This window comes from Larus michahellis, chromosome W, assembly GCF_964199755.1.
Source record: "Larus michahellis chromosome W, bLarMic1.1, whole genome shotgun sequence".
Classification (NCBI taxonomy): domain Eukaryota; kingdom Metazoa; phylum Chordata; class Aves; order Charadriiformes; family Laridae; genus Larus; species Larus michahellis.
The window spans coordinates 9,565,130-9,584,722 of NC_133929.1; the positions used below are offsets into that span (position 1 = coordinate 9,565,130).

The window sequence follows — 19,593 nt, forward strand, 5'->3', positions numbered from 1 at the left end:
ATGTAGGAATTTCCCCCTTTGAAATGTTATATGGGATGCCATACGATTTAGAAATTCCGCAGGACCACCCCCAACTTGAAAATTCACAAATTAGACCTTATATAATTCAACTCATGGCTAGGAGAGTAAAGCTGCGGAATAAGGGCTTAGTAGTACAGAGACCCCCCTTGGATGTAGCCATGCATAACATAAAGCCAGGAGACAAAGTGCTAATCAAATCATGGAAAGAGTCCCCATTAACCCCCCGTTGGGAAGGGCCCTATCTCGTTTTACTCACCACAGAAACAGCCATCCGGACAGCAGAGAGAGGCTGGACTCATGCGAGCCGCGTAAAAGGACCATTAAAAGACTATTCTTGGGAAGTGACAAGCCCGCCTGGAGATCTGAAGATTGCCTTCAGGAGGTTGTAAATGGACACACATATAACTGTGGTACAAGTGAGCGACTACAGCATATCGGTGGGGTACGGTTACGGTGATACAGGGGACATAAGAATCAAGTGTGACATTCTGAGCTGTAATTGTTATCCTTTTTATTTGTTTTATTTGTAAAGGGTGTCGAGAACGGAGGGGGACCCATTGCCGTTACGGGATACCCCCTCGAGGGGTTTGCCAACCTTGTGGGGACAAAGAGCGTGAGCTCACCAAATTGGCTCTAGACATAAAAATATTTAATGGTGAAATCCAGGAGCAATCTAGTGAATGGCGGGAGATATTTGCACGGGGTATTAAACCCGAGTACTATTGCTATCACCCTCGCGAACCTGCTCCATTTGTAATTGACATTATTAAAGTGTGTTGTCGCAAGACACTTAAAGGGGTTCAGTGCGATTCACCTGAAATGCACAGAAGCAAGCGACTAAAAATTGCATTTATTCTCCTGAAGACTACCCCTGCTGCCGAGAAGATGATACCCCTCGTGGCTCGAAGCAACCGAGTCGACGAGTGAGGCAGAGGAGTAAAAAGCTGTGGAGAACAGAACCCAAAGAGTGGGACTGTACAAAGACACTGGGAGGACTGCCTCAGTGTTAACCAAGGGAATCGCACGAAATGCCCCGGGAGGAGTGATAGCACTGAAAAGGACTGGGTAATTGGAGTGAGTGTTCAAACTAAACTTATTACCCGGCCGGGTTTCCACCCTTCTCGCCACACTCTAATTTTAATTTTACTAAATCTTGTAGGTTTCTTATTGTTTGCACAGCAAGGGGGGTTGTGTGTTGCTCTGGATGAGGAATGCTGCGTATATGCAGATCACACTGGAGTAGTTAGAGACACCATGACAAAACTACGAGAAGGATTAGAAAAAAGAAAGAAAGAAAGAGAAGCACAGCAAAATTGGTATGAATCTTGGTTCAATTATTCCCCATGGATGACTACGCTATTGTCTACCATCGCGGGACCTATGATACTATTAATTTTGGGATTAACATTTGGCCCTTGTATATTGAACAAAGTAATTGAAGTTGTAAAGGGCAGACTGGAAGCTGCCCATTTAATGCTTCTCAGGGCTAAATACGAGTCATTAGATAAGGAACCAGCAATAGAAGAAACATTAGCTTTAAGTCACGCTGAACTCCAAAGATTTGATGAACAAAATGGTAAATAAAAAAAAAAAGGGGGGATTGTAATAAATAGAATCATGTTTGTTAATCAAATCAGGCTTTCTTAAAGGCTGGTGAAAAATTACAATGTTTCGACTCTTCACATACTTAAATCGCAGGCATCCAGTGTGCTATCTGGTGCACTTTGACACCTCAAGGCCTAAATCACAGGCATCCGGTGTGCTGTCTGGGGCGCTTTGACACCTCAAGGCCTAAATCACAGGCATCTGGTGTGCTTTAACACTTCAAAGGGAAGAGCTAAGTTGTGAGATAAGCTGAAAAGAGTCTCCCCAAGGACACTGATAAAGATGAGGAGCCTTCAGCCTCACGACCACCAGGAGGCGGGACAAGACCGACCCCCTAGCAACACGTCGCTCAGACACAGAATATACCAGGATTGACACATATACGGGAACCAGAAGAGTATATAATCAGCTACTTTCGGGAAGCGGGTGTGCGCCGTTGGCGGAGCAAAGACTCCCTGGCCGCCCAGCGCTGTTTTGCTTGCTGCCGCTTGCTTAATAAACTAATTTGATTAATTGGACTGGTTCCTGTCAATTATTGGGCCACAATCTATAACACAGGGCACCAGAGACCACCCTTGGGCAGCTTTGGGGGCACTGCCTGTTTTTCTACGAGCCTCCTACCCAGCTTAGCGCAAATCCTATCTCGATCTGCGCCCCCCCCACACACACCCACAGCCCTCGAGCCACCAGTGCTGAAGACACGCTTTGTATTGTATTTTCTCCCAGGAGGCGCGCAGCTTAGAAACGTCTGCAATCCAAGCGGGGCTTGCAGGGAACAATTGAGAGCAACTTCTGTCGGTTCTGGGGAGTGTTCTGAAAAGTTAAGGCCTGCCCTGCCCTGGCAAAAGCAGTCCTTTGACTGGAGGGAGCAGCACCAAAAAGCCACAAGCACGTTTGGGGTGGAGTTGACGCGGTAATAAATAACAGTCAATAGTACTTGTAGCTACAACAGCCTCTTCTGAGACCTCGTCGCCCGCCCACAGGGTCGCAGCACTACACGGCACGGATCCCTCCGCGGACTGGCCCAACGTCTTCTCCCTCCGCCCCCAGGTCGGATCCCTCCGCGCCCCCAGGGCACGCAAACTCCCTGAGCCCCGCTAAGCACCAGGTCGACGAGGGCGGACCCGCCGGGGGGCCGGGGACAAGCGAAAACGACAGACGAGACAGCCAATCGAGACGCGGGATCGGCCGGCGGCCATCTGGCGGCCCAATGGGCGCCGCGGAGGGCCTGGCCGAGTGGAGGAAGCGCGGGGGCGACAAGGGGCGTTGTCGTGGCCGACGAGCTTATTGGGGCGCGGGCCGCCCGGCCTGGTGCCGCCGCCACCCGCAGTGTTTTCGGGAAGATCATCGGCAAGGCGCTTCCCCGCCAACGTCGCCTACGAGGACGAGGAGGTAGCCGCGGCTTTGCTCTGAGCGCGGTTCCTCCTCCGTCCCCCCCTCCCCCCGCGCTCGCAGGCACCCTGAGCCGAGGACCCGTTGCGCGGTGCCCGGGAGCGCGGCAGGGCGGGTGGCGGCCTTGCTGCGGGCGGGCGGGCGGGCGGGCGGGCGGTGGAGGGACGGGGCCTCTCTGGGTTGTGGCGCTCTCTACTGCGCGATCCCTATAACATCGCGCTTCTTCGGTGCGGCCCCCCCGCCCCCGGCTGCCGCGGCGCGTACTGGGTTGCTGGTGCTGGCCGGCTCGCCTCGGTTCCCAGCCCCGCCGTGTCGCGTGCGCGCGTGCGTAGAGGAGGGCCTCTGACGGTAAGGCACTTGGTGGCAGCCGCAGACGTTTGCCGCGTGATATCCCTTTGGCACTGCAAGTCGTGCAAAGTTTGCTGCCGAGGGATGCGAGTGGTCCTACCTCGTGTAGGACGACAGTCTTGAAACCTTAGATTAAGCGCACGCAGTCAGTCTCCTCGGGGATTCCAGGCGTATGTATGTAAACGGTGAACGTCTGAGTGGTGACCGTAATGAGTTAGTTCTGCGTAGGAGAAACGCAGGTCTTGATGTGCCTCCTAATAGCACTGTAGAGATTTCACAGCTCTGCTGTGCTAGGCTTTGGTTCTGCGCCCCCAAACTGGATTGTTACAGCTTTTCTTATTTTTCTTTACCAAAAAAGTAAATCCAGAAACTCGTCATCCTTAGGAAACGATCGACCCGAATTAAAACGTACTGGAGGTCGCTAGTCTGAAGTACTGGCCCGCCTCCTTGCCCCCATCACCTTGCATGCTGAATCCCACTTCTGGAGGGGGCTCTGTAAAGACGACGTATTTTTTTGTACAGAAAGCATTAATATCGCGTAAGAAAAATCAACGTTTCGGCTTGCGTTTGGGGTATCCGGTAGTCTGCTTCTGTAGGAGTTCAGTGGGGCATATTGATTTGCATAAGCTATTATTACCTTTCTCTGAAGCCAGTGATGTTTTAACTGTTTACTCTTCCTCCAGCGCCTTGCGTTCCGTGATCTTTCACCCCAAGCTCCGATGCTTTTCCTAGCCATGCCTAAGGAGGCAATTATGAGGTTATGCGAAGCAGAAGATCCTGGTGAATGTGTAAGTACTGTGGAAGCTTTCTGTACGCTAAACTGTACCTGTCGTTAGTTCCTAATTTAGTAGACTCTTTCCCATCCCCCCTTTTCCCCTTGATAGGGCACGGTAGGCTGGTTTGGGTTTTCTGGCGCTATAATCTTTTCTCTCTGGCTTGTAATGGAGCTGAGCTTTTTGACCGAAAGTAGCGATATAAAGCAATGCTCATCCCTGGGTACGTACTCCTGGTGCAAAATGCAGTGTTGTTTTGGAGCGCAGGGTGATGCCTACTGTCACGGTTTAGAGCAAGAGGAGGAGTAGTACTTCTTCTAATACGGAGAAAAGGGCTTGGGGTTTTTGGCAGGTCGGGGGTGAGGAAGGGCAAAGCTGGTCGAGAGGTGCTGGATGCTTCGCTTTTGGCTATAAAAGTCAAGTTCAGAGACTTTGTAAACCCACGCAAAAGGCAGCCTGAAGCTTATTTTCCACCCGAGTTGCGTATGTTGCCTGAAGAGATAACGGGGGGCTTTAACCCGGAGACAAACTTAGCTTCTGTGGCTGTTTTGTAGTCCGTTACTGTCTAGCTTGAAAACAGTTGCGTAGCCCTCTTTCTTCCCCCCCCCTACAGTGTGCGTAATCGGTCTTTGTAGCTTTGCTTGGAAAATGCCGGTTGCAGGCGGACAGACAGTAATTTGAAGCGCAGTGGTTGAATTGCTAGGAGTTGGCTAACTGGTTTCTCTGGGTGCTTCTCTGCTCTCATTCCTCCCCTCCCTGCCCTCTCCCCTTCTTGTGTGTGGCTTTTTATTTTACTTATTTATGGTTTTGTACTTCCTTCTCCAGCTTCTTGGGCATTTAATGATTGTTGGCAAGCAGCATGCTGCTCACCTGGGCCTGACCGATGGATTCCGGATGGTTGCGGATGAAGGGCCCGAGGGTGGGCAGCCTGTCTGTCACGTACATCTACGTATTCTGGGTGGCCGTCAGTTGGGCTGGCCGCCTGGCTGAGATTTTTGCACCGCAAGAGCTGCTGCACGTGTACAAATCGCCGCTGAATGGATTTCGTCTGTTGCCCGTCGATCTAGGCACTGTTGATGTCGAATGTTTTGTGCCGCGTGTCTGTGGAAGGTAATAAAAGCTGTGAGCAGCAGTTGCACAATAAAGATTTAGCATGGGGATCTCACCTCCGTCTTGTGCGTCTTACTGAGGGAAATAGTTCCGCAAGTTAAAACGGCGTCTCCCCGGAGTGTAAGTACGTGGACTGTGTCGGTCTGTTAACAGTGTTCTATAGATAGATAGTGATTTGGCCAGTCATTTGAAGCGTGACGCTGGGACGGCTTAGCAGTCTCCTGCGTCCTGTAGGAAGCAGACTCTTGGCTCTTTGGAAGCGGTACGCAAATGTACGTAAAGCCAGTGTAGGCGGCTGCTGCTGCAACACCTTTAGAAAATACTGTATGCGACGCTACAGGCATGCCATACAAGGGTGCTTTTGGCACAGTGCAATGCGTTGGAAGCATCCAACTCCTGTTGGAGCACTTCATCAAGGGCTGTGTGATAAGGCCCCGTTGATAATCCCTTTTCTGCTGAGGAGGGACGTGGTAGGAGAAAACAATTGGTCTGAATGGCAGCTGTGGTGCTTCCATAGCACGGTGGAATATCTCTCTTGGTCCATTTGGGTCAGCTGTCCTGGCTGTGTCCCCTGCCAGCCTCTTGCCCACCCCCAGCTTACTGGACTGTGGGGGTGGGGGTGGCTGGAGAGACAGCCTCCGTGCTGTGGGAGCACTGCTCGGCAGTAGCCAGAACACTGGTGTGTTATCAACACCCTTCCAGCTACAGCTACGAAGCACAGCACTATGAGGGCTGCTGTGGGGAAAGTTACCTTCCATCCCAGCCAGACCCAAACCAAAGCTACGTTGCAGGGAGACAGCCAACTTCATCTTTCTTTAACAGCTATTAAAAAAGGGAGACGGGCATGGGAAAGCAGGGCCATCCTTCGTTGCCCTTGAACGCTGCGTCCGACCTTTTGTGGGAAAGCCTCCGTCCTCTTCTTTGTAGCCGCCCTTTAAGTACTGGCAGACTGCGATGAGGTTCCCTCCCCCGCGAGCCTTCTCTTCTGCAAGGGAGAAGAGACCCAACTCCTTCAGCCTTTCCTCCTAGGGCAGGTTCTCCAGCCCTTTGGTCATCTTTGCGGCCCTCCTTGGGACCTTCCCCAGTCGGTCTGCGTCTCTTTTTTGAATTGTGGGGACCAGAACTGGACACGGCGCTCCAGGTGAGGCCTGCGGGGGTAGCCTGTGTGAGAAGAGGCCAGGGTCTGCCCTGTGCTGGACGCAGCTGGTGCCAGCCAGCTAGGCACTGGACTTGCCACAGGCCAAAGCTGAGCGGCTCGGCGAAGCCGGGGGCGCCCCTGGGAAAACCTATTGAAGAAAGGGCAAAGCGCTGTCCGGGGCAGGTATTTCCCTGCTGCCTGTGGGTCCGGCCGGTGGATGTTTCCTGAAGGAACTTTTTCATCCTATTTTCTCCCCCTGTCCTGTTGAGGAGGGGCAGTGAGAGAGCGGCTGGGCGGGCCCCTGACAGCCGGCCGAGGTCAATCCATCACAAAGCCTAAAGGGCAGATTCCTCCATGTAGAAGTGTTGAAGGGGGTTGGTGCTTTAAGGAACGATAGTGACTGGGGTTTTGGAGACAGGAAAGTCGGGGAAATCGCTGGGGATCCAGTTGCTTCGAGGGGGGGAAATTTCAAGAGACAAAGCCTTCTTTCTGAGCAATAAGAGGCTCTTGTGAGCAGAGGGCTCTAGTCTCCCTTTGTTCTCGCTTGGTAATGAAAGAGACAAGGCACCGGAACTCCTGCGTGCGAAGGGATGAAAATGTGCAGAGCCTGTTGGATGCTCTTTGTGTGCGCGTGTTGGAAACCCAGGAACAGCTATAAGGAGGTGGGTGTGAGCTTGGTTAACTTGGCCAAGCCAACCACGCAAAGCTGACCCAACCTCCCGCCCGCATCAGAACCAGTGCCACCAGAAAAGCACGTAAGGTGATAGCAATTGGAGATCCCCTACTGAGAGGCACCGACGCACCCGTTTGCCGTCCAGGCGATTTCTCTCGAGAAGTCTGCTGCCTACCAGGGGCTCGCATCCGTGGCGTCGCCGAGAGGCTGCCGAGCCTGGTGATCCCTGCAGGTTATCATGCGCTCCTACTATTCCGCGTAGGGTCTGACGAGGCAACTTAGAACCCTCCAAAGAGACTTTATGTCCCTCGGAGCAATGTTAAAAGGATCAGGAGCACAGGTGGTGGTCTCCTCTCTCCTCCCAGTCAGAGGGAGGGGTCCAGGAAGGAGGAGACGAATTGAACAGGTGAATGCCTGGCTGCGTAGCTGGTGCCATACGCGAGGTTTTGGCTTCTGTGATCACGGGTGTACCTTTGAGAAGCCGGGTCTGTTGGGAGCTGATGGGATTCGCCTGACCAAGCGGGGCAAGAGGGTCTTTGCCAACAAGCTGGCCGGACTTACAAGGAGGGCTTTAAACTAGGCTCAGCGGGGGAAGGGGATGGAGTTCTGAGCAACAGAGAAGAGCCAGGGGCTGCTGATGCGTTAGGAACCAACAGGGGAACCCCTGAGAAATGCCGCAAAGGACTTGGGGCTTGATCCTCCAGAAAGGCGACACGGTCGGCAGCCCAACTGAAGTGCCTCTATACCACTGCGCGCAGCACAGGTAACAAACAGGAGGAGTTGGAAGCCCCTGTGCAGAAGGAGCAGAAGGGAGCTGGCAGCTCTTTCAGGACGTTTTTTCTTCGAGCACAAGAGCTCTCGATTCCCACGCGTAAGAAATGGGAAAATAGAAATTCGTCTACCTAGACTTTAGTAAAGCCTTTGACACCGTTTCCCACAGCGTTCTCCTGGAGAAACTGGCTGCTCGTGGCTTGGACAGGCGTACTCTTTGCTGGGTAAAGAACTGGCTGGAGGGCCGGGCCCAGAGAGTTGTGGTGAATGGAGTTAAATCCAGTTGGCGGCCGGTCACAAGTGGTGTTCCCCAGGGCTCAGTACCGGGGCCGGTTCTGTTTAATATCTTTCTCAACGACCTGGACGAGGGGATCGAGTGCACCCTCACTCAGTAAGTTTGCAGCCGACACCAAGTTGGGCGGGAGCGTCGATCTGCTTGAGGGTAGGATGGCTCTACAGAGGGATCTGGACAGGCTGGATCGATGGGCCGAGGCCGATGGTATGAGGTTCAACAAGGCCAAGTGCCGGGTCCTGCACTTGGGTCACAACAACCCCGTGCAACGCTACAGGCTTGGGGAAGAGTGGCTGGAAAGCTGCCCGGCAGAAAAGAGCCTGGGGGTATTGGTAGACAGCCGTCTGAATGTGAGCCAGCAGTGTGCCCAGGTGGCCAAGGCGGCCAACAGCATCCTGGCCTGTATCAGGAATAGCGTGGCGAGCAGGACTGGGGAAGCGACTGTCCCCCTGTACTCAGCACCGCTGAGGCCGCACCTCGAATACTGTGTTCCGTTTTGGGCCTCTCACTACAAGACAGACACGGAGGTGCTGGAGCGTGTCCGGAGAAGGGCAACGGAGCTGGTGAGGGGTCTGGAGCACAAGGCTTATGAGGAGCGGCTGAGGGAACTGGGGTGGCTTAGCCTGGAGTAAAGGAGGCTGAGGGGAGACCTTATCGCTCTCTACAACTACCGGAAAGGAGGTTGTAGCGAGGCGGGGGTTGGTCTCTTCTCCCAAGTAACAGGCGATAGGACGAGAGGAAATGGCCTCGAGTTGCGCCAGGGGAGGTTTAGGACGGATATTAGGAAAAATTTCTTCGCGGAAAGGGTTATCGAACGTTGGACCAGGCTGCCCAGGGAAGTGGTTGAATCACCATCCCTGGAGGTATTTAAAAGACGGGTAGACGCGGCGCTTAGGGACGTGGTTTGGTGGTGGTTTTGGCAGCGTTAGGTTAATGGTTGGACTCGATGATCTTAAAGGTCCCTTCCGACCTAGACGATTCTATGAAATCAGGCAAGGAAGGCAGGAGCCCAGCATGGCTGAGTAAGGACCTTCTGGTCGAGCTGAAGCGCAAGGAGGAAATGCGTAGGCGGTGGAAGCAGAGACACGCATCCTGGGAAGAATATAGGGATGGGGTCGGGAAAGCTAAGGCACAACTGGAGCTGAATTTGGCAAGGGATGTGAAGAAGAATCATAAGAAGGGCTTCTACAGGTGCGTTGGTCAGAAAAGGAAGACTAAAGAAAACGCACACCACCCCCACCCCCCTCCGATAGGTAAGACAGGAGAGCTAGCGCCAACCGACATGGAGAAGGCCGAGGCACTCAAGGATTTTTCTCCTCCGTTGTCGCCGGCAATCACTGTTCCCGCATCTCTCAAGTCCCTGAACCTCAAGGCAGGGACTGGGGGAACAAAGTCCCTCCCATCGTAGGAAAGGATCCGGTTCGAGACCACCTGAGGAACCTGAACATACGCAAGTCCTGCACTGGGGAGGAACAGGAGGCCGACTGGCTGGAGAGCAGCTTTGCTGACGTGGGGGGCTCCTGGTGGACATCAAGTTGAACGTGAGCCGACAACGTGCCCTTGCCGCAAAGGCGGCTAAGGATATCCTTAGCCCGCTACAGAGGAAAGCAGGGTTTATACATGTTACAATACAGTTGTGTAGACCAATCAAATTGCTCACTATCCCCGGGGGTGCAGGGCACCAGAGACCACCCTTGGGCAGCTTTGGGGGCACTGCCTGTTTTTCTACGAGCCTCCTACCCAGCTTAGCGCAAATCCTATCTCGATCTGCGCCCCCCCACACACACCCACACCCACAGCCCTCGAGCCACCAGTGCTGAAGACACGCTTTGTATTGTATTTTCTCCCAGGAGGCGCGCAGCTTAGAAACGTCTGCAATCCAAGCGGGGCTTGCAGGGAACAATTGAGAGCAACTTCTGTCGGTTCTGGGGAGTGTTCTGAAAAGTTAAGGCCTGCCCTGCCCTGGCAAAAGCAGTCCTTTGACTGGAGGGAGCAGCACCAAAAAGCCACAAGCACGTTTGGGGTGGAGTTGACGCGGTAATAAATAACAGTCAATAGTACTTGTAGCTACAACAGCCTCTTCTGAGACCTCGTCGCCCGCCCACAGGGTCGCAGCACTACACGGCACGGATCCCTCCGCGGACTGGCCCAACGTCTTCTCCCTCCGCCCCCAGGTCGGATCCCTCCGCGCCCCCAGGGCACGCAAACTCCCTGAGCCCCGCTAAGCACCAGGTCGACGAGGGCGGACCCGCCGGGGGGCCGGGGACAAGCGAAAACGACAGACGAGACAGCCAATCGAGACGCGGGATCGGCCGGCGGCCATCTGACGGCCCAATGGGCGCCGCGGAGGGCCTGGCCGAGTGGAGGAAGCGCGGGGGCGACAAGGGGCGTTGTCGTGGCCGACGAGCTTATTGGGGCGCGGGCCGCCCGGCCTGGTGCCGCCGCCACCCGCAGTGTTTTCGGGAAGATCATCGGCAAGGCGCTTCCCCGCCAACGTCGCCTACGAGGACGAGGAGGTAGCCGCGGCTTTGCTCTGAGCGCGGTTCCTCCTCCCTCCCCCCGTCCCCCCCTCCCCCCGCGCTCGCAGGCACCCTGAGCCGAGGACCCGTTGCGCGGTGCCCGGGAGCGCGGCAGGGCGGGTGGCGGCCTTGCTGCGGGCGGGCGGTGGAGGGACGGGGCCTCTCTGGGTTGTGGCGCTCTCTACTGCGCGATCCCTATAACATCGCGCTTCTTCGGTGCGGCCCCCCCGCCCCCGGCTGCCGCGGCGCGTACTGGGTTGCTGGTGCTGGCCGGCTCGCCTCGGTTCCCAGCCCCGCCGTGTCGCGTGCGCGCGTGCGTAGAGGAGGGCCTCTGACGGTAAGGCACTTGGTGGCAGCCGCAGACGTTTGCCGCGTGATATCCCTTTGGCACTGCAAGTCGTGCAAAGTTTGCTGCCGAGGGATGCGAGTGGTCCTACCTCGTGTAGGACGACAGTCTTGAAACCTTAGATTAAGCGCACGCAGTCAGTCTCCTCGGGGATTCCAGGCGTATGTATGTAAACGGTGAACGTCTGAGTGGTGACCGTAATGAGTTAGTTCTGCGTAGGAGAAACGCAGGTCTTGATGTGCCTCCTAATAGCACTGTAGAGATTTCGCAGCTCTGCTGTGCTAGGCTTTGGTTCTGCGCCCCCAAACTGGATTGTTACAGCTTTTCTTATTTTTCTTTACCAAAAAAGTAAATCCAGAAACTCGTCATCCTTAGGAAACGATCGACCCGAATTAAAACGTACTGGAGGTCGCTAGTCTGAAGTACTGGCCCGCCTCCTTGCCCCCATCACCTTGCATGCTGAATCCCACTTCTGGAGGGGGCTCTGTAAAGACGTTGTATTTTTTTGTACAGAAAGCATTAATATCGCGTAAGAAAAATCAACGTTTCGGCTTGCGTTTGGGGTATCCAGTAGTCTGCTTCTGTAGGAGTTCAGTGGGGCACATTGATTTGCTTAAGCTATTATTACCTTTCTCTGAAGCCAATGACGTTTTAACTGTTTACTCTTCCTCCAGCGCCTTGCGTTCCGTGATCTTTCACCCCAAGCTCCGACGCTTTTCCTAGCCATGCCTAAGGAGGCAATTATGAAGTTATGCGAAGCAGAAGATCCTGGTGAATGTGTAAGTACTGTGGAAGCTTTCTGTACGCTAAACTGTACCTGTCGTTAGTTCCTAATTTAGTAGACTCTTTCCCATCCCCTCTTTTCCCCTTGATAGGGCACGGTAGGCTGGTTTGGGTTTTCTGGCGCTATAATCTTTTCTCTCTGGCTTGTAATGGAGCTGAGCTTTTTGACCGAAAGTAGCGATATAAAGCAATGCTCATCCCTGGGTACGTACTCCTGGTGCAAAATGCAGTGTTGTTTTGGAGCGCAGGGTGATGCCTACTGTCACGGTTTAGAGCAAGAGGAGGAGTAGTACTTCTTCTAATACGGAGAAGAGGGCTTGGGGTTTTTGGCAGGTCGGGGGTGAGGAAGGGCAAAGCTGGTCGAGAGGTGCTGGATGCTTCGCTTTTGGCTATAAAAGTCAAGTTCAGAGACTTTGTAAACCCACGCAAAAGGCAGCCTGAAGCTTATTTTCCACCCGAGTTGCGTATGTTGCCTGAAGAGATAACGGGGGGCTTTAACCCGGAGACAAACTTAGCTTCTGTGGCTGTTTTGTAGTCCGTTACTGTCTAGCTTGAAAACAATTGCGTAGCCCTCTTTCTTCCCCCCCCCTACAGTGTGCGTAATCGGTCTTTGTAGCTTTGCTTGGAAAATGCCGGTTGCAGGCGGACAGACAGTAATTTGAAGCGCAGTGGTTGAATTGCTAGGAGTTGGCTAACTGGTTTCTCTGGGTGCTTCTCTGCTCTCATTCCTCCCCTCCCTGCCCTCTCCCCTTCTTGTGTGTGGCTTTTTATTTTACTTATTTATGGTTTTGTACTTCCTTCTCCAGCTTCTTGGGCATTTAATGATTGTTGGCAAGCAGCGTGCTGCTCACCTGGGCCTGACCGATGGATTCCGGATGGTTGCGGATGAAGGGCCCAAGGGTGGGCAGCCTGTCTGTCACGTACATCTACGTATTCTGGGTGGCCGTCAGTTGGGCTGGCCGCCTGGCTGAGATTTTTGCACCGCAAGAGCTGCTGCACGTGTACAAATCGCCGCTGAATGGATTTCGTCTGTTGCCCGTCGATCTAGGCACTGTTGATGTCGAATGTTTTGTGCCGCGTGTCTGTGGAAGGTAATAAAAGCTGTGAGCAGCAGTTGCACAATAAAGATTTAGCATGGGGATCTCACCTCCGTCTTGTGCGTCTTACTGAGGGAAATAGTTCCGCAAGTTAAAACGGCGTCTCCCCGGAGTGTAAGTACGTGGACTGTGTCGGTCTGTTAACAGTGTTCTATAGATAGATAGTGATTTGGCCAGTCATTTGAAGCATGACGCTGGGACGGCTTAGCAGTCTCCTGCGTCCTGTAGGAAGCAGACTCTTGGCTCTTTGGAAGCGGTACGCAAATGTACGTAAAGCCAGTGTAGGCGGCTGCTGCTGCAACACCTTTAGAAAATACTGTATGCGACGCTACAGGCATGCCATACAAGGGTGCTTTTGGCACAGTGCAATGCGTTGGAAGCATCCAACTCCTGTTGGAGCACTTCATCAAGGGCTGCGTGATAAGGCCCCGTTGATAATCCCTTTTCTGCTGAGGAGGGACGTGGTAGGAGAAAACAATTGGTCTGAATGGCAGCTGTGGTGCTTCCATAGCACGGTGGAATATCTCTCTTGGTCCATTTGGGTCAGCTGTCCTGGCTGTGTCCCCTGCCAGCCTCTTGCCCACCCCCAGCTTACTGGACTGTGGGGGTGGGGGTGGCTGGAGAGACAGCCTCCGTGCTGTGGGAGCACTGCTCGGCAGTAGCCAGAACACTGGTGTGTTATCAACACCCTTCCAGCTACAGCTACGAAGCACAGCACTATGAGGGCTGCTGTGGGGAAAGTTACCTTCCATCCCAGCCAGACCCAAACCAAAGCTACGTTGCAGGGAGACAGCCAACTTCATCTTTCTTTAACAGCTATTAAAAAAGGGAGACGGGCATGGGAAAGCAGGGCCATCCTTCGTTGCCCTTGAACGCTGCGTCCGACCTTTTGTGGGAAAGCCTCCGTCCTCTTCTTTGTAGCCACCCTTTAAGTACTGGCAGACTGCGATGAGGTTCCCTCCCCCGCGAGCCTTCTCTTCTGCAAGGGAGAAGAGACCCAACTCCTTCAGCCTTTCCTCCTAGGGCAGGTTCTCCAGCCCTTTGGTCATCTTTGCGGCCCTCCTTGGGACCTTCCCCAGTCGGTCTGCGTCTCTTTTTTGAATTGTGGGGACCAGAACTGGACACGGCGCTCCAGGTGCGGCCTGCAGGGGTAGCCTGTGTGAGAAGAGGCCAGGGTCTGCCCTGTGCTGGACGCAGCTGGTGCCAGCCAGCTAGGCACTGGACTTGCCGCAGGCCAAAGCTGAGCGGCTCGGCGAAGCCGGGGACGCCCCTGGGAAAACCTATTGAAGAAAGGGCAAAGCGCTGTCTGGGGCAGGTATTTCCCTGCTGCCTGTGGATCCGGCCGGTGGATGTTTCCTGAAGGAACTTTTTCATCCTATTTTCTCCCCCTGTCCTGTTGAGGAGGGGCAGTGAGAGAGCGGCTGGGCGGGCCCCTGACAGCCGGCCGAGGTCAATCCATCACAAAGCCTAAAGGGCAGATTCCTCCATGTAGAAGTGTTGAAGGGGGTTGGTGCTTTAAGGAACGATAGTGACTGGGGTTTTGGAGACAGGAAAGTCGGGGAAATCGCTGGGGATCCAGTTGCTTCGAGGGGGGGAAATTGCAAGAGACAAAGCCTTCTTTCTGAGCAATAAGAGGCTCTTGTGAGCAGAGGGCTCTAGTCTCCCTTTGTTCTCGCTTGGTAATGAAAGAGACAAGGCACCGGAACTCCTGCGTGCGAAGGGATGAAAATGTGCAGAGCCTGTTGGATGCTCTTTGTGTGCGCGTGTTGGAAACCCAGGAACAGCTATAAGGAGGTGGGTGTGAGCTTGGTTAACTTGGCCAAGCCAACCACGCAAAGCTGACCCAACCTCCCGCCCGCATCAGAACCAGTGCCACCAGAAAAGCATGTAAGGTGTTAGCAATTGGAGATCCCCTACTGAGAGGCACTGACGCACCCGTTTGCGGTCCAGGCGATTTCTCTCGAGAAGTCTGCTGCCTACCAGGGGCTCGCATCCGTGGCATCGCCGAGAGGCTGCCGAGCCTGGTGATCCCTGCAGATTATCATGCGCTCCTACTATTCCGCGTAGGGTCTGACGAGGCAACTTAGAACCCTCCAAAGAGACTTTATGTCCCTCGGAGCAATGTTAAAAGGATCAGGAGCACAGGTGGTGGTCTCCTCTCTCCTCCCAGTCAGAGGGAGGGGTCCAGGAAGGAGGAGACGAATTGAACAGGTGAATGCCTGGCTGCGTAGCTGGTGCCATACGCGAGGTTTTGGCTTCTGTGATCACGGGTGTACCTTTGAGAAGCCGGGTCTGTTGGGAGCTGATGGGATTCGCCTGACCAAGCGGGGCAAGAGGGTCTTTGCCAACAAGCTGGCCGGACTTACAAGGAGGGCTTTAAACTAGGCTCAGCGGGGGAAGGGGATGGAGTTCTGAGCAACAGAGAAGAGCCAGGGGCTGCTGATGCGTTAGGAACCAACAGGGGAACCCCTGAGAAATGCCGCAAAGGACTTGGGGCTTGATCCTCCAGAAAGGCGACACGGTCGGCAGCCCAACTGAAGTGCCTCTATACCACTGCGCGCAGCACAGGTAACAAACAGGAGGAGTTGGAAGCCCCTGTGCAGAAGGAGCAGAAGGGAGCTGGCAGCTCTTTCAGGACGTTTTTTCTTCGAGCACAAGAGCTCTCGATTCCCACGCGTAAGAAATGGGAAAATAGAAATTCGTCTACCTAGACTTTAGTAAAGCCTTTGACACCGTTTCCCACAGTGTTCTCCTGGAGAAACTGGCTGCTCGTGGCTTGGACGGGCGTACTCTTTGCTGGGTAAAGAACTGGCTGGAGGGCCGGGCCCAGAGAGTTGTGGTGAATGGAGTTAAATCCAGTTGGCGGCCGGTCACAAGTGGTGTTCCCCAGGGCTCAGTACCGGGGCCGGTTCTGTTTAATATCTTTCTCAACGACCTGGACGAGGGGATCGAGTGCACCCTCACTCAGTAAGTTTGCAGCCGACACCAAGTTGGGCGGGAGCGTCGATCTGCTTGAGGGTAGGATGGCTCTACAGAGGGATCTGGACAGGCTGGATCGATGGGCCGAGGCCGATGGTATGAGGTTCAACAAGGCCAAGTGCCGGGTCCTGCACTTGGGTCACAACAACCCCGTGCAACGCTACAGGCTTGGGGAAGAGTGGCTGGAAAGCTGCCCGGCAGAAAAGAGCCTGGGGGTATTGGTAGACAGCCGTCTGAATGTGAGCCAGCAGTGTGCCCAGGTGGCCAAGGCGGCCAACAGCATCCTGGCCTGTATCAGGAATAGCGTGGCGAGCAGGACTGGGGAAGCGACTGTCCCCCTGTACTCAGCACCGCTGAGGCCGCACCTCGAATACTGTGTTCCGTTTTGGGCCTCTCACTACAAGACAGACACGGAGGTGCTGGAGCGTGTCCGGAGAAGGGCAACGGAGCTGGTGAGGGGTCTGGAGCACAAGGCTTATGAGGAGCGGCTGAGGGAACTGGGGTGGCTTAGCCTGGAGTAAAGGAGGCTGAGGGGAGACCTTATCGCTCTCTACAACTACCGGAAAGGAGGTTGTAGCGAGGCGGGGGTTGGTCTCTTCTCCCAAGTAACAGGCGATAGGACGAGAGGAAACGGCCTCGAGTTGCGCCAGGGGAGGTTTAGGACGGATATTAGGAAAAATTTCTTTGCGGAAAGGGTTATCGAACGTTGGACCAGGCTGCCCAGGGAAGTGGTTGAATCACCATCCCTGGAGGTATTTAAAAGATGGGTAGACGCGGCGCTTAGGGACGTGGTTTGGTGGTGGTTTTGGCAGCGTTAGGTTAATGGTTGGACTCGATGATCTTAAAGGTCCCTTCCGACCTAGACGATTCTATGAAATCAGGCAAGGAAGGCAGGAGCCCAGCATGGCTGAGTAAGGACCTTCTGGTCGAGCTGAAGCGCAAGGAGGAAATGCGTAGGCGGTGGAAGCAGAGACACGCATCCTGGGAAGAATATAGGGATGGGGTCGGGAAAGCTAAGGCACAGCTGGAGCTGAATTTGGCAAGGGATGTGAAGAAGAATCATAAGAAGGGCTTCTACAGGTGCGTTGGTCAGAAAAGGAAGACTAAAGAAAACGCACACCACCCCCACCCCCCTCCGATAGGTAAGACAGGAGAGCTAGCGCCAACCGACATGGAGAAGGCCGAGGCACTCAAGGATTTTTCTCCTCCGTTGTCGCCGGCAATCACTGTTCCCGCATCTCTCAAGTCCCTGAACCTCAAGGCAGGGACTGGGGGAACAAAGTCCCTCCCATCGTAGGAAAGGATCCGGTTCGAGACCACCTGAGGAACCTGAACATACGCAAGTCCTGCACGGGAGAGGAACAACCCCATGCACCAGTAGATGCTGGAGGCCGACTGGCTGGAGAGCAGCTTTGCTGACGTGGGGGGCTCCTGGTGGACATCAAGTTGAACGTGAGCCGACAACGTGCCCTTGCCGCAAAGGCGGCTAAGGATATCCTTAGCCCGCTACAGAGGAAAGCAGGGTTTATACATGTTACAATACAGTTGTGTAGACCAATCAAATTGCTCACTATCCCCGGGGGTGCAGGGCACCAGAGACCACCCTTGGGCAGCTTTGGGGGCACTGCCTGTTTTTCTACGAGCCTCCTACCCAGCTTAGCGCAAATCCTATCTCGATCTGCGCCCCCCCCCACACACCCACACCCACAGCCCTCGAGCCACCAGTGCTGAAGACACGCTTTGTATTGTATTTTCTCCCAGGAGGCGCGCAGCTTAGAAACGTCTGCAATCCAAGCGGGGCTTGCAGGGAACAATTGAGAGCAACTTCTGTCGGTTCTGGGGAGTGTTCTGAAAAGTTAAGGCCTGCCCTGCCCTGGCAAAAGCAGTCCTTTGACTGGAGGGAGCAGCACCAAAAAGCCACAAGCACGTTTGGGGTTGTGAAAAATAGTGAAGGTATTGTTGGCTTTCGCCATAATAACAAGGCTATAAATCTTTGACTTATAAGGATAACTAACCTTTAGTAAATTAGGAAACATGAGAAACCTCAAAGATAACAACTAACGGCAACTATGAAGAAAAACATCATGAAGAAAAACATCCGAGAGAAACAAAAGAGAACTTCTCCAAAAGACTCCACAAGTGATTAACAGAAGGAAACAGATGCATAGGAGAAGGGAGCTGATGATAATCGATCCTACCAGAAGGAAACAGATGCATGGGAAAAGGGAACTGAAGATCATCGATCCTCAGAAACAATTCAGAAGGAAACACACAAATAGAAGAGAAAAAGGACTAATAATAATCAATCATTACAAACAATTACTCTGTCTAAAAGAGTGAATACGTATGCAATATTGAATGTATATAAGACGTGGTTGAAGTGTTAGCTGGTGTGCCTCTGACTTGAGTCATGCACCCAGCGCTGTGCTTTTGCTTTATTGGCTCTGTCCCTATAATAAAATAAGTGCCATTTCTGTTTAAGGGATCTGGCTATTTATTACAATTTGGGGGCTCGTCTGGGATTTTTCACTTGGTCCCAGTGGGCTCCGAGACCCCGAGCAGGAGGTGCACCCCACCGATTTCGGCGGCCTGCTTGAAGGACTTCCCGGTGCCTGTTGAGACTCCAAGCTGATAATCCCACGAGAGGAGGGACTCATAAAGCAAAAGGGGTAAGTCTCCCCAGGAAAAAACCGCGGTAGCCCATAATTCTTGTGCACGAAGACCCAGGCAAGAAAACAGGACTGTAAGTACTGCTTGGTTGGGCGGGTTTGGGGCTTGATTGCTGTGTGTGTGGAACTCGGATTGGACAGTCCGGATCTGGGGAGCGAGTGTGGAGTCTTTCTAACCGCGGTTCCAATCTCCCGCGAGGGAATTGGCCGGTGAAGAGACGAAGCATCAGAGACTGAGTGAAAGACAGCCCCGGGAAAATTGGGTGCTTGACTGCTGTGGTGAGCGGAAGACAGCCCCAGGGAAATGGGACAAAAGATATGTAAACAGAGTCCCAGGGAAAAGGGGAGAGGGAAAGTGCCGGCAGATATACCCCAAGACAGTCCTTTGGGGATAAAATTGGCTAATTGGAATATCGATCCGGATACTAAAAATAAGGATAAAGTTAAAATGATTCAGTATTGTATGATAGAATGGACAAAGGAACCTATACGAGCAGACCATTTGTATTGGCCTAGATATGGGCCCTTTGAAGGGTGGATATGCCAGGCTTTAAACCTTTATGTAAACTCTAAAGAATCCTTCAGCCCAGAGGAGAGTGAATACGCCTCCTGCTGGAAAGGGGAGATTTGGCCAAAAGGAGTTAGTGCCTTTAAAATACCTGAGATCTCAAGGGAAGAAAAGGAGAAGTGGTGGGATCCTCTGGAAATTCTGCCCCCTCCCTACCGCCTCCCTCCAACAGCCCCCCCTTCTCCTGGAAAAGAGCTGACACCTAGTGCTAGGAGAAGGTCGGAGAGGTCTCAGAGGTTAACTGAAAAAGTATCACTTACAAACTCTCCTAGGTTACGGCGGAAAACTTCTGTTAAAGTCAAGGAATCGGAAGACCAAGACACGGTGCAGGAAACACCAGGAGTTAGTTTATTCCCCTTAAGGGAAGTACCCCTGGGGGGAGCACAAGGGGGGACAGGATTTGTAAACGTTCCTTTGACTCCCACTGAAGTCAGGAACTTTAAAAAGGAATTAAAAGGGTTACTGGAAGATCCAATAGGCCTATCAGAAAAATTAGACCAATTCCTAGG

General features: G+C 53.5%; 2 protein-coding genes across 2 annotated transcripts; both read left to right on the plus strand.

Annotated features, from left to right (window-relative positions):
• Positions 1–906: 906 nt before the first annotated feature.
• Positions 907–5,304, plus strand: LOC141735630 (adenosine 5'-monophosphoramidase HINT1-like). Its single transcript, XM_074568680.1, is given in 5 exon segments — positions 907–944; positions 2,888–2,987; positions 2,989–3,018; positions 4,050–4,154; positions 4,965–5,304. Coding segments are annotated over 5 exon segments (438 nt in total). The 3' UTR covers positions 5,130–5,304.
• Positions 5,305–10,512: 5,208 nt separating this feature from the next.
• Positions 10,513–12,917, plus strand: LOC141735631 (adenosine 5'-monophosphoramidase HINT1-like; the record flags this gene model as incomplete). Its single annotated transcript, XM_074568681.1, is given in 4 exon segments — positions 10,513–10,608; positions 10,610–10,639; positions 11,663–11,767; positions 12,578–12,917. Coding segments are annotated over 4 exon segments (396 nt in total), but the record flags the coding sequence as incomplete, so codon positions are not given.
• Positions 12,918–19,593: the final 6,676 nt, after the last annotated feature.